Genomic DNA, 12262 nt, shown 5'->3' on the forward strand with positions numbered 1-12262 from the left:
AACATGGAAATCTCAGTAGTCTTGTAATGGCAGGGCAAAGGCATCTTACAGCAGAGCTCTTTATTCAGAATAAACCACAATAAGGTGATGTTGTATAAAAGAAATGAGAACAGAAGTATTCAGCAATACAGATTTTGAATGCAATTACTCTCATTTGAAGAGACATCTGACCACTTTTATAAACACAGAATTACAGAATGGTCTGGACTGGAAGGGATCTTTAAAGGTCATCCAGTCCAACCCCTCTGCCATGAGCAGGGACATTTTTAATTAGATCAGGTTGCTCAGAGCTCCATCCAGCCTGAGCTTGAATGTTTCCAGGGATGGGACATCCACAGGTTCTATGGGCAGCCTGTTGCAGCATTTCACCATCCTCACTGCAAAAAATTTCTTCTTTGGATCTAGTCTAAATCTAGCCTCTTTTATTCTAAAATCATTACCCCTTCTCCTATTGCAATAGAGCTTGCTAAAAAGTTGGTCCATCTTGCACTCTTTTTAGGAAAAATCAGAACATCAGGACTGAACAGAAAAGGAAATTAATTTACATTATTTTGTATGCATTTGAATAGAAAACTTCAATCATGTAAAATACTGTTAGAAAGTAAAACTTTTTGTTTTGTTTGCAAGAACCTAAGACACATCATTTATGCCTGGAATTACTGAAGATAAGCCAGACATTTCTGTTTGATATCAAAATGCCCTCCCATAACACTGAATTCATAAAGCTGCTTGGTGACCTACAACTCCCCTGCTAGTGCAGCACAGAAAGCCTCTTTCAGAAGCAGCAATATTTATTTTCTTATTTATTGCAAGCTCATATTTGCAGAGACTGTGCAGCCATAATTCTATCCCCCTTTCCTGTAATACTCACCTACATTTGTGATGTAGAGGGGAAGCCAGAAGAGGAAAGTGTAGCTCACCAGCTTTGCAAACAGGAGACAAAGGGAGAACTCCACAACTCCCTGAGAGAATAATGAAAAAGGGAGTTAGTATCTTGACACAGCTTTATTTGCTTTCACAGACCATTATAAAAATGGTTTCTAGGAAGCATTTAGGCTTTTCTTTTTCTCTCAAGAATTCTCAAGAAGCATTCTCCCCTTGAGAGCACAAAGCTTGCACTCTGAGCAGACTGTGACATTTTACTTACATGTTTCCTTGCAATTGTACTGAACTGCCTGAATAGACAACACTAAAATGGTACTGAATAACCTGAGCAGAGAACACAGAAATGAATGTGAAGGATTTTATACTGTTTGGGACACCTGTATCACTTGTTTCCCTTAAATAAAGTTGTTATACAGCATTATAGCAGGTTTGGGGTGTGTTCCAGAGAAACTTGTATCTTTTTGTGCTCCTTATCTCCTTCCTTCAGATGGGTTCAAGATTTCTCTCTTATTGTTCAGCTCTGTAAAAAGCCAGTAAACCAGTCTGACACAGTTCAGATCACAATGTGGTAACAGCACATCACAGACCGAGCAATGACCTGTTTAAAGCTCTAACTTCTCCATCCTCTTTCCTGCTGAGCACATAAAAGTGCATTTACTGCACAGAGCTGCATCTGAAATGCCAAATTAACCCATCTTCATTGCCTTCACCATCTGATAGATTCTTGTTTGGAACCAGAGTTCTTAAATCCCTGGTATGGAGGGCTGCAGTTACCCTGAGGAACAGCACACACACTCCACATGCAGCTGTGACCCTTCCCAACAATGGGCAGGACAAACACCCCAGAGATTTCAGAGATTCCAGGTGGCAGCAGCAACAATTTTTCACCCACTGCTTTTACTTTGCCACAGGAAAAACAGCTGAGGACCAGAATGAACACTAAGAGAAGATGCAGGAGTACAGTGGTTGGGTGCAGGAATTTTTTTATACTCTACATGTGGTCCAAATAAATCTGCAAATCCTACTTCTGCATTCAGGCTTCAGATGGGGAGGACAATCAAAAATGAGGTTCTGACCTCGAGGAAACTTCCTTTCCTTTACCAGCAGTCCAAATTTTTGGGCTGCCTGACACTTCTCAGACAAGAGATTTTAAGATCAAAGCTTTCTAAAACAATGCTGAGGAATGCAGAAACAGGAGCAACAGAAGGAAGTTCTGACACACAGAAGTGTTATGGACTCAGTTTGCTGTTCCACCCTTAACAACCACATATCATTAGGTTCAGCCAACTTGCAGAACAGACTTTAGAACAAAATAAACTATTTCAGAGAGGCACTCACAGGTATCCTCAGGGCCCCAAGGAAGCTGATGGCTGATGTCCCATGCCTTCCTTCCCCAGTGGCCACAGTGCTGGAGCTCAGGGACACGCTGCTTTTCTCACTGTCAGTGAGTAAATGCTGCACCTCTGGATCCTGCAACATCCCCCAGCAACAGATGAGAGAGAGGAAAAACCAAAGAAACAAAGTAGTTATAAGAAATCAACCAGTTTCAAAATAATTTTTGAAAACAAGTACCTATTTTATTACAGAAAGTTACAGCTTTTAAAAATGTCTTGGTGTGGATATCCAGAGCATGCAGAGAGAGCAGAGACTATATTCAGAATATCAGGTGGTATCTAGTTATTTCTGAGTGCATACAGTCCATAATAGAATCAAGTTACTGTTCTATTAAAGAACAATTTTAAGTTGCAAAACCCTTCACATTAAGAGCACATCGAATAGAATAAAACAGTTTCCAACCTTCCCTCACCCCACTACATAACTGTGGTTTAATTAAAGCTGACAAGCTACTCAGTCCTACAACATTGTGTACAAGATATTTTGACAAGGATATGTTTCTGTATAAAATCATGTATTACCTTCTTTCTGTACAAATATTAAGCCCTGTAACATCATCTTACTGACTGATCTTTCCACATGAATTATGGACAGTAAATGCCTTATGTTAAAAAATCACTTTTTTTTTTTCCAAATCTGTTCCATTTGAGCATTGCAATCTCCAAATTATAAAAGTCTGGAGTTCACCAGCATTGCCTAAGTTGTGAATTCTGAGTTCTTTTCTAGTACTAGGAAGGATTTTATTCCAAGAATTCCACTGGCTGCTAAGAATACTTGTGGAGCAAGTTACCACTCCCCAAGAACAAGCCTTCCCAGTGTAGCCAGGAGGGTTTATGTTATTTTTAATCCTCCACCAGACTGAAGTGAACTCTCAGAATAGAACTGGAAATTTAAATCTTACAGCTGTACACAGAAAAAAAAAAAAATCAGGTATAAATAGACCTCAGCACTTATTTTCCAGCTTGCAGGAAGGATGGGATGTAGCTATCCTCACTTTCACCTGCTTGCTGAGAGGCTTTACCAAGCTGGGTACTTTTCCTACTTATGGATTCTACACACTGTCTCCTTTCTGCTAATTCTTCAGCATCTGAACAAAGCCTCAGTGAAGAATTAAGCCTCAAATATATATTTGACTGTGGGCTAGAAAGGATGTAACAGCAGGCTGTTCCATTTCCAGTGCTTATTGCAAAGATGAAAACTTTGATTAATATTTGCTAAGCTGATGGGGGAAGGAAAAAAAAGTAAGTGCTGGAAAAATTCAATTCTGTTTTTTTACACTCAGTGATTCTAAATAAATTCTGTTTTTAAAGAACATAATTTAGGAGAGGGAAGCATGGAACCATCTGGACACCTGAGCCCAGACACTCAGCATAACTTTAGAAGCTGCCATGCAGCACCCAAAATTCTAGATGTGATGTGATTGTTAGATGGGATGCAGGACTTGCAGGAGTCCAGTACCTCAGCTCAGGTGAGCATTAACCAGAAGACAGAAAAAAAAAAAAATCCAGGGACCTTTGACATGACACTGCAAACCTATGTCATAGCCCAAGAGTCACCCCATCATCATAAAAATATTTATCTTCTGAATTACTGGAACAACTTCAAAACCTGAACTATTTTAACAGCACCAATAAGCTATTCATAAGAAAAAAAAAGAAGGGGGACAAAAACAGAAGGGGGACAAAAACAGAAGGGGGACAAAAAGGGGTTTAAGCAGTGAAGCTCCTCACTGGATTCTAGATGGTGTCTGAGAATCTCCTGCACAATCAGCACAGCAAACTCAGCCAGGACTGTCTGAGGCAATGCTGCTCAGTTCTCAGACAAGCAGCTCTAAATCTGTTTTAGAGGAGTGGGTAAATATTGCAGTAGAGGTGACCAAAGTCCAAATAACTTACTTAAACTCCTGCTGGAAACTTTTGTTGATGATTTGGGAGTTTTTATGCTGCACATAGCTAAAGGATAAATAAACCCAGCAGTATGTGCTTGGCAGAGGTGATGTTGTACAGCCTTGCCAGCTTGGCTCAGAGCATGATTAGGCATATGGCACACTCTTGATCTCTGGGGAAGGATTCATTATCCCACAATTTTGTGTCATTTTCAAGAGGCCAACCTAACAAACAGCAATGAGCACAGAGGTATTCGGGTCACGCAGCCAAAAACACATTCTGCTTTCAATCACTGCAGTGTTTGCTTCCTTTTTACAGTAATTGCAGAAGTCAATGAAAACCCAGGAAAAGCTGCCATTCCAGTGTGCTTGGAGGCCAACCCATAAATGCAAAACATCTGCTGTTTGTAGAGGTTCCAAAGCTGCCTGTGCAAATCAGCTCCAAACTGCAACACAAGCACTGCAAAAAGGGGAAGGTGCTCAGCTTGGCTCTGACAGGAAAAAGATGTTCTTCTGTCACTGGCAGAAAATCAGGAAGCCCCAAAGCACGACAAAGAAAGGGTTTTAATGATTTCATTGATTTCTTTTTGAACCTTGTTAAGGCTCTGTGTTACAAGCACAGCCCAGCTGGCAGGGTGGAGAGAGGAGGGGGGATGTTCCCAGCAGGGCAGACCCTTCAAAGGGTGACAGCAGAGGCACCAGCAGAGTCAAAAAAGAAATCTCTGTCCACCGATTTGCTGATTTTTTTAGCTTTGTCATCATGATTTAGAACCACAGATTGGCTGGGGTTGGAAAGGACTTGAAGATCATCCAATTCCAACCCCCTTCCCCTATCCCAGGTTGCTCCAAGCCTGTCCAGCCTGGCCTTGGACACTTCCAGGGATGGGACAGCCACAGCTTCTCTTGTTCCATTGCCTCATCACCTTTCTTCCATAAATTAGAAAGAATTTATTCTGTAAATTCCATCTTGTCTAAAGGCACCTGCTGATATTCTTACATCTCCCCTCACCTTCCAGCTGCTTGTGAAATAACACTGACAAATGGTTTTAGGCTGGAGACTCTTGGTGGGCAGCTCAAAACAAAAATAATAAACTCAGTACAGAAGGGGTTTAAGCTGTATTGAAGTGTTTCCTTAGCAAACATTTCAAAACTTTTTTTACCAACACTGATTATTCCACCCTGTGAATGCTCATTATCATTCTATGGGCAAAGGATAAAGAGAACAGGAACTTCCTATTTTCCTGGAAAAGTCTGAAAGAAGTTTAAAAAAAAAAAAGTTATCCTCTCAGGATACATCATGCTCAGTGTCCTGAATACAAAACATAAAATTTCAAATGGAAATTTTCAGTTCATGTCCATCACAAGATAAAATGGTTTTTTTTGCCCACAAAATGGGCAAGTCCAGAACTCATTTTCTAGTGAGAAATAGCAGTCCTTATGGTTATAAGTTTTAAAGTAAGACTTTTGTGAATAATTGCTTATATTTAGAACTCTCCATCTCCACATATAATCTTGCAAGTACAGACAGCTTTTGAAAGGAAAAGGGAGAGAAGTGAGACTGCAAGGACAGGACACAACATACATAATTTAAATATTTCAAGTGGGCTGTCTTCAAAGTATTTTGCAGTGCATTATTTTTGATGGAATTGTGTCAAGATCACAAAAATAAAAGCAGATCAATTGAGCAAGCCCTGCCATCTCACACAGCTCAATCTGCATTATTTATGGCAGGCAATGCTCAGTTCCCTCATCTCAAGTTACATTCGTGTGTGAAGATGGGAGCAAATTCCAGCACCACAAAAACAGGAGCAATCTTTACAAACAGTAAATGTTTCATGTGAGCCTTGAACAGTCTTCCATGCTATTTTACAGCAGTATTTTCTATTTTACCTGAGGTTTGCCATTTTCCTTAGCATTTAAGGTTGGCATCTGGATTCTGCACCGAGAGGCCCCGTTCAGGAAGGTTTTAGAACTCTAAAAAAGGAAAACAAACTCTGTATTTTTGCTGCTTGGGTTTTGTTTTTTTTTTTTAAGAATTCCATCAGTATCAATCATATTTCTGGAAAAAGTAACATAAACAGAACCCAACTGGAGCTTCGTTAATTTGATGACCAAATTTAATTTGATGATGTGTGTTTTGAGATTTTCAAGTTCTTACACAGAACCTGTGGCAATGGACATAAAATGCACTCACAAATCGATCTGAAGGCTGATTTCACACTGGTTTTATACAGAATTCAGAGCACAGTCATGCCCCCCTCAACATCTTCAGCTGCTTTTTCCTCTACTGAACTTACTGACATTGCAAAATAATTTTTTGCTCTTAAGCAGATTCCAGCAGCAACTACAGCAGTTGATTTGTTTCATGAAAACATTGATTTTTCACTTTCCTAATCCCTTTAAGAGAGAAGTTCATCCCTTTGGGTTATATTCTATAACACTGTATTCTTTTAGCCCACAACTGTACTGTATTCTTCTGGACAGGAATATTGATGAGGAGTCTGAGCACCTCCAGTAAGTTCCAGAAGAAAAAATGAGACAAAAAGCTACATTTTAGGCACCAGGTGAACTTGCTTTTTATCTTTATTTATTAACCAGTACACTCCTGGCTCAGTTCACCCCAAACTGCATTCACTGGAAAACACCATTCTGAGATCTTTAGTTTAAAAGATTTACCAGAGACATTCAGATTTGTCTGCTTAATTAAATGTACAGCTCTGAAGAAGGTTTGCAGTCAGGTATGGACAACCTGGTGCTAAATCCAAAAGAAGCACTGTGAATTCCTCAGGGATGAGATGTTCAAGTGTCTAATCACACAGTGGATGCCACATTGAAAAAAAAATCAAGATACAACTATAAAAACCTCCACAAACTCTGCCCCAAATAATGCCCTCCTCAAGCTCATCACCACAAATAAAAAAAGAATGCAAATCCTCACTGAACAATCCAGCTCAAAAATCAATCACTGGGTAATTCTTGCCCTCTCCCCCCCCCAAAAAAAAAATAAAAAAATCAAGACTATGCACTTAAGTATTTTTTTGTTAAATTGCCCTTCATCACTCAAATCCTTCTGAAAAGAAAAAACTACTTTTGAGGATAAACTGTGGTATTTCTGCAGCTCAGTACTGAGTTGAGGCACAGGCAGTCTTGGACACGCATTCCTCAAAATAAACCAACAACACAGGAGCCCCCAGGGTCTGATAAAACAGATTTTTATGTTTTATCTTACAGAAATTCTGGCTCTTGTCAAAAATGTGATTTACAAGAATCCACGGGGAAGAAAATCCATCACCTAGAGACAAGTCATCTCCATTTTTAATCAGCAGCTCAGCAGAGGAAAAATGAATGACTTTTTCATTTGGCTGTCAAAAAATAAGATTTACTGTGGTAAAGAGAAAATGTCTAGGGAAAAGGACTAGACTGAGAGGCTGCATGTTTAATACTTGGACGACTTCCTCCTTTTCAGGAGATAAAAATTGCAGCCTGGTAATTTTTAAATGCACAAGCACTTTGCAACAGGAGTTTAAGGGAGGGAAGCTTTCTGAGAATGCAACATCGAGACAAAGGAAGTTCCTAGAGTACAAAGGCAGGTTTGTATGAACATGATGTAACTATGGGGGAAAAAAGACACAGGGAGAAAAGATGAGAAGTATTAAAACCAGTTCTAAATCACATTTCCTAAAGGGAGGGAAAAAAAAAAAAATCAACTTCCTCTTTAACTTTCATAAAGGAAGTGCAGCAATTCTAAATAAAGCCCACTGACTTCTCATTTGCATTTGTCATAGGTACAGCCCTTCAGAAAGTCAAGATTAAGCCTCCAATGCCAGCATTTAAAAGCACTTTATTGTCCTCAAGTATTTATTTGGAAACAAATTTCAGATGGGTAAATCAGAGCCAAGATGAATTCAGGCAAATGAAGCACAGCCCAGGAAACCAGAGAATAAAGAGAGAGAACCACACGCTCAAGGCTCTGTGCCTGACTCTCCATCTGTGGTTTTGGACAGCTCAATGAAATCAGATTACTCACCACTACAAACTCTCTGGAAATATTGGGCTCACGACCATGCTGCAAATAAACAGTAGACCAAATTCATCCAAGACAGTGACATCACACAGAGAGGACTGCAATCTCTGAATCTCAATATAAACCCTGAGTCCCTCCCTCGTGCTGAGCCTTTATTTCAGTGCTGCTTAAATTTAACTGGCCTCATTCTTCCACAATGAGATTTAGTTTTTAGCACCAGCCAGCAGAGCTGCCTGCACCTACCCAGGATATCTGATCAAAATTACCTGCCACAGCCTTATGAGAAAAGCAAGAGTGTACATTTAATGCCTTAAAAAAAAAAAAAAAAAGATTTCTAACTATTTGCAAAAGGTTGTTCAGTTTGCTACTGGAATGACAACCAAAAAAAAAAGGGCAGCAAGTATTTTACAGCTGCCAAATTCTATCCCTTGTACAACATAGATGACATTTTTTCCCCCTATTTTACTACACGAACCTCCCTGCAATTAGCACTGTCATCACCACATCTACATCTGGCTACCTTCAATTCTTACCTAATTGATTTCCTCAATTTCTAAGGAAATTGAGGAATTTCTGTGGTGAACAGAAGCTGTGAGCCCCTTCCACAAGGGTTTACAATCCCAGCAGACTACTCAGGACTGAAGCATTTGAGCAGTTCCAACGACATAAAGCTCCCCAGGACAAGGCAAGTCTCAATCTGAGAAGGGCACAAGTGGGAAAACCCTGTTCTAAACTCCTCCCAGATTTCCAGATGTGAAATGGGAATGGGGAAGGAAGAAGTGATGCCTTTTATTCTGCAGAGGGAGGTTTCCAGGGAAACAGAAGGTCAAATGCATCCCACACAGAGAGAGTGAGCCTGGAGCAGTGACCCTGCTGCTGTGCTAGTAAAGACTGAGTCAAATGCTCCTCCTCTTCTGCAACTGGGGGGAAATAGCTCCTAAAATACTAAATTTTTGTTTAAAATATCATATATTCCATGTGAGAATTTTCCACAGCAGCTCACTGAGACATGAGCAACATACTGTGCAGAGCTCTTTAGTTATGCTTTCCAGTTAAAGTTATTTTCAACAAATACTTATTTCCATAAGGTTTAACTGGGTATTCTGTAAAAATGATGCTCTGAACTACATAAGAGCTAAGGAAAATGGGACTCTGAACAGCAGGCAATGAGAGTCACTTAAAATACTCTCACACTTTACAGAAATTATTTCTAAGAAATGAAAGATAAATAAATGAAAAATAGAGTGTAGAGTGAGCCCACCCTTGTCTCCCAGGAATAAAGTAAGAATAGGAGTCCCACAGACCATCAAAAGCATTCAGAAGCTTTATCAGAAGTGCTTCATATGAAGATATAAAAACCATTAACTGGTAAAGAGGAGAGAACACAGACTAGGAAAGTTGTCTTCAGTGCCTATTCAAGAGCATTTAAAATGTAAAACTCCATAGATCTGAAAATATTAGGTGGCAAAAAAAGAGCAATCAACCCTGTACAACGAACCTGTGAGACTGGTAAAGAGAATGCAGAGCTCCCATGAATCCACATGTACAGAATATCCATGTGGGATTCCCCTGGCACATCCACCAACAGCCCTGATCTGCCCTCAGGCATGGGAAACCTCATGGCTTGCTCTGCCAATCCCCTCTACTATTCCAAAAAATACTTGGAAATGGGGCAGACCTGATGGCCCAAGGGTTCCTGGGAGCCTGGAGCAAGAACTGCTCCAGATTCTGGCTGCAGGAGAGACAAACACAGAGCAGAGTCTCAGGAAACATGAAACAAGATCAACCTGTGAGCACAATCCTGAACAAAACTGGGCCAGGAATGACATTTCTGTTACCAGAGGTTAAACACAGCTGGTCCTCCTAATGCTCTCTTTTTTCCTTGCTTTTCACATCTCTCCAATTCCAGCTGGATTGCCTTCCTCCTCTTGGGTTCACAGCTTCACAAGGCAGAAAAGGAACCATCTCACACAGTAACTTGGGATTTCCCAGGGAAATCTTTCCACCACTGACACAACTTTCTAAAATACTTAATTTTGAGCACATAAAACATGAAGATGCTCAGGAAGACTGAAGAAAAGTAAGAAAACTCAAGAAAAAAAGCAAAAAAGATGAACAGTTTTTACTTGGTTTACTGTAAGATCAACAGTTCCAAAGATTTGGCTAAAACACATTAATTCACCTCTAGATTCATTTGCTTTATAAGCTCCTGGCTCAGCAGTGAAGCACACAAGACCAATCATTGCCTCAAGCATAGGATCAGTTACAACACCCTGGCACAAAGAGCCACACAGACAATCTGATTCACAGAATCATCTCAATAAATGTGTCTATTAGGAGGCAAAAATCAAAAAAGGAAATGCATTTACTTACACTGGATGGTGTGCAGGAACAACTGACATCTTTAGGATCTGAAATAAAAATACCACACATAGTTAATAGTGAAAACAAGCCTAAGAAAGATCTCTTAAAACACTTTCAAATGGAGCAACTTACTGACAATAATCTGACAGTACAGATAAAAAGTGCTACTCTGGCAGTCCAGTTAGCTATAGAATTCTAGTTACAGTAATTTCACGATTATAAGCCGCATATCCAGGTGTTGGCAACTGTCTTGAGTTACAATACAGAGTGTGATAAAAGGTATCTGTTCTGTCACCACCTGTTGAGGGTGGGGGCAGTGACCCTTATCTCCCTGGGAGATATTCTGCTAATGGGCCATCCATTGAAACCAGGCAGGGCATTGTTCTTTATCTTTTCACAACCCATCCTTCCTCCAGCCAGTCATTTTCTGCTCATGGCCATTGAGTCCCACTGTGGCACTGATAAAATTACTGCATCCCATTGGGAGTTGCTCCAGCCAGGGGGAAGAGCCCAACATTTCTTACCAAGATAAAAACAGAGGTTTTGGGACACTAAGGGAGCCCCTTTCTCCACTGGACTCCAGAGGAAAACCAGATTTCTCCACATCACCACTGGAGCTCCGGAGGGAAACTGCACCTTGTACAGGAGCACTGCTCCAACTGAGCCACATCTGTCACTGCAGGAGGATGCAGCCACCATGGAATGGGACTGCTGCCAACACCCTGCCTGACGGGTGTCAGGCTGTACTCTGACTGTGTCAGGGTTTGGGGTTTGTTTCTTTGTAGTGCTGTATTTCTATTTTAATTTCCCTTGTAAAGAACTGTTATTCCTAATTCCCATATTTTTGCCTGAAAGCCCCTTGATTTCAAAATTATAATAATTTGGAGGGAGGGGGTTTACATTCTCCATTTCAAAGAGAAGTTCCTGCCTTTCTCAGCAGACACCTGTCCTCCAAACTAAAACAGCAACTTTTCGTTCTTTGTCCATATATAAGCCGCACCTGATTATAAGCCGCACTTTGGGTTCGGACCAAAATTTTAGTCAAAATAGTGCAGCTTATAATTGTGAAATTACTGTATATCTGCCAAAATTTACTTCTGAGACAGGACAGTTACAGTAAAACCTGCTCCATCAGCTGCCTGCTGCAATTCATAGCACAGAGGATGGATGGCAGCACACAATGTGCACTGCAGCCAGGTGGGACCTTCTGCTCAATACACAAACCATGATCAGCACAGGGAGCTAATGACAGCACAGTGGGCTGAATGCTGAATTCTCTCTGCCAGAGGAGCTGGGGAGGGGTCTGGGGCACCAACCAGATGAGGAACAGCTAAGGGGGCTCAGCCTGGAGAAAAGGAGGCTCAGGGGGGACCTTGTGGCTCTGCACAAGTCCCTGCCAGGAGGGGCAGGGAGGGGGGGTCGGGCTCTGCTCCAGGAACAGGGACAGGAGGGGAGGGAACGGCCTCAGGCTGGGCCAGGGCAGGCTCAGGGGGGACAGCAGCAGGAATTTCCCCATGGAAAGGGTTGTTCAATACTGGAAGGGGCTGCCCAGGAATGTGGTAGAGTTCCCATGGAGGTGTCCAGGGAAGGTCTGGAGGTGGCACTCAGTGCTCCGGGCTGGGGACAAGGTGGGCATCGGGCAAAGTTGGACAGGATGAGCCTGGAGGGCTCTTCCAACCTCACTGATTCTGACAGGATCAGCTCTGAAG

At 41.2% G+C, this 12262-nt stretch overlaps 1 protein-coding gene across 3 annotated transcripts in view; it reads right to left on the reverse strand.

Moving 5' to 3' along the window:
• Nucleotides 1-12262, reverse strand: part of SLC37A1 (solute carrier family 37 member 1) — a 34774-nt gene that overhangs the window by 8986 nt on the left and 13526 nt on the right. For all 3 annotated transcript variants that reach the window (XM_033052665.1, XM_033052664.1, XM_033052666.1), the window contains exons 10-13: nucleotides 10563-10600; nucleotides 6056-6139; nucleotides 2224-2355; nucleotides 872-962 (exon numbers count right to left, since the gene is read on the reverse strand). In XM_033052665.1, coding sequence (XP_032908556.1) covers nucleotides 872-962; nucleotides 2224-2355; nucleotides 6056-6139; nucleotides 10563-10600 — 345 coding nt within the window. The remainder of the gene's footprint in view (nucleotides 1-871; nucleotides 963-2223; nucleotides 2356-6055; nucleotides 6140-10562; nucleotides 10601-12262) is intronic.

The sequence above is a fragment of the Catharus ustulatus genome, chromosome 2, assembly GCF_009819885.2.
Source record: "Catharus ustulatus isolate bCatUst1 chromosome 2, bCatUst1.pri.v2, whole genome shotgun sequence".
In the NCBI taxonomy this organism is placed as follows: domain Eukaryota; kingdom Metazoa; phylum Chordata; class Aves; order Passeriformes; family Turdidae; genus Catharus; species Catharus ustulatus.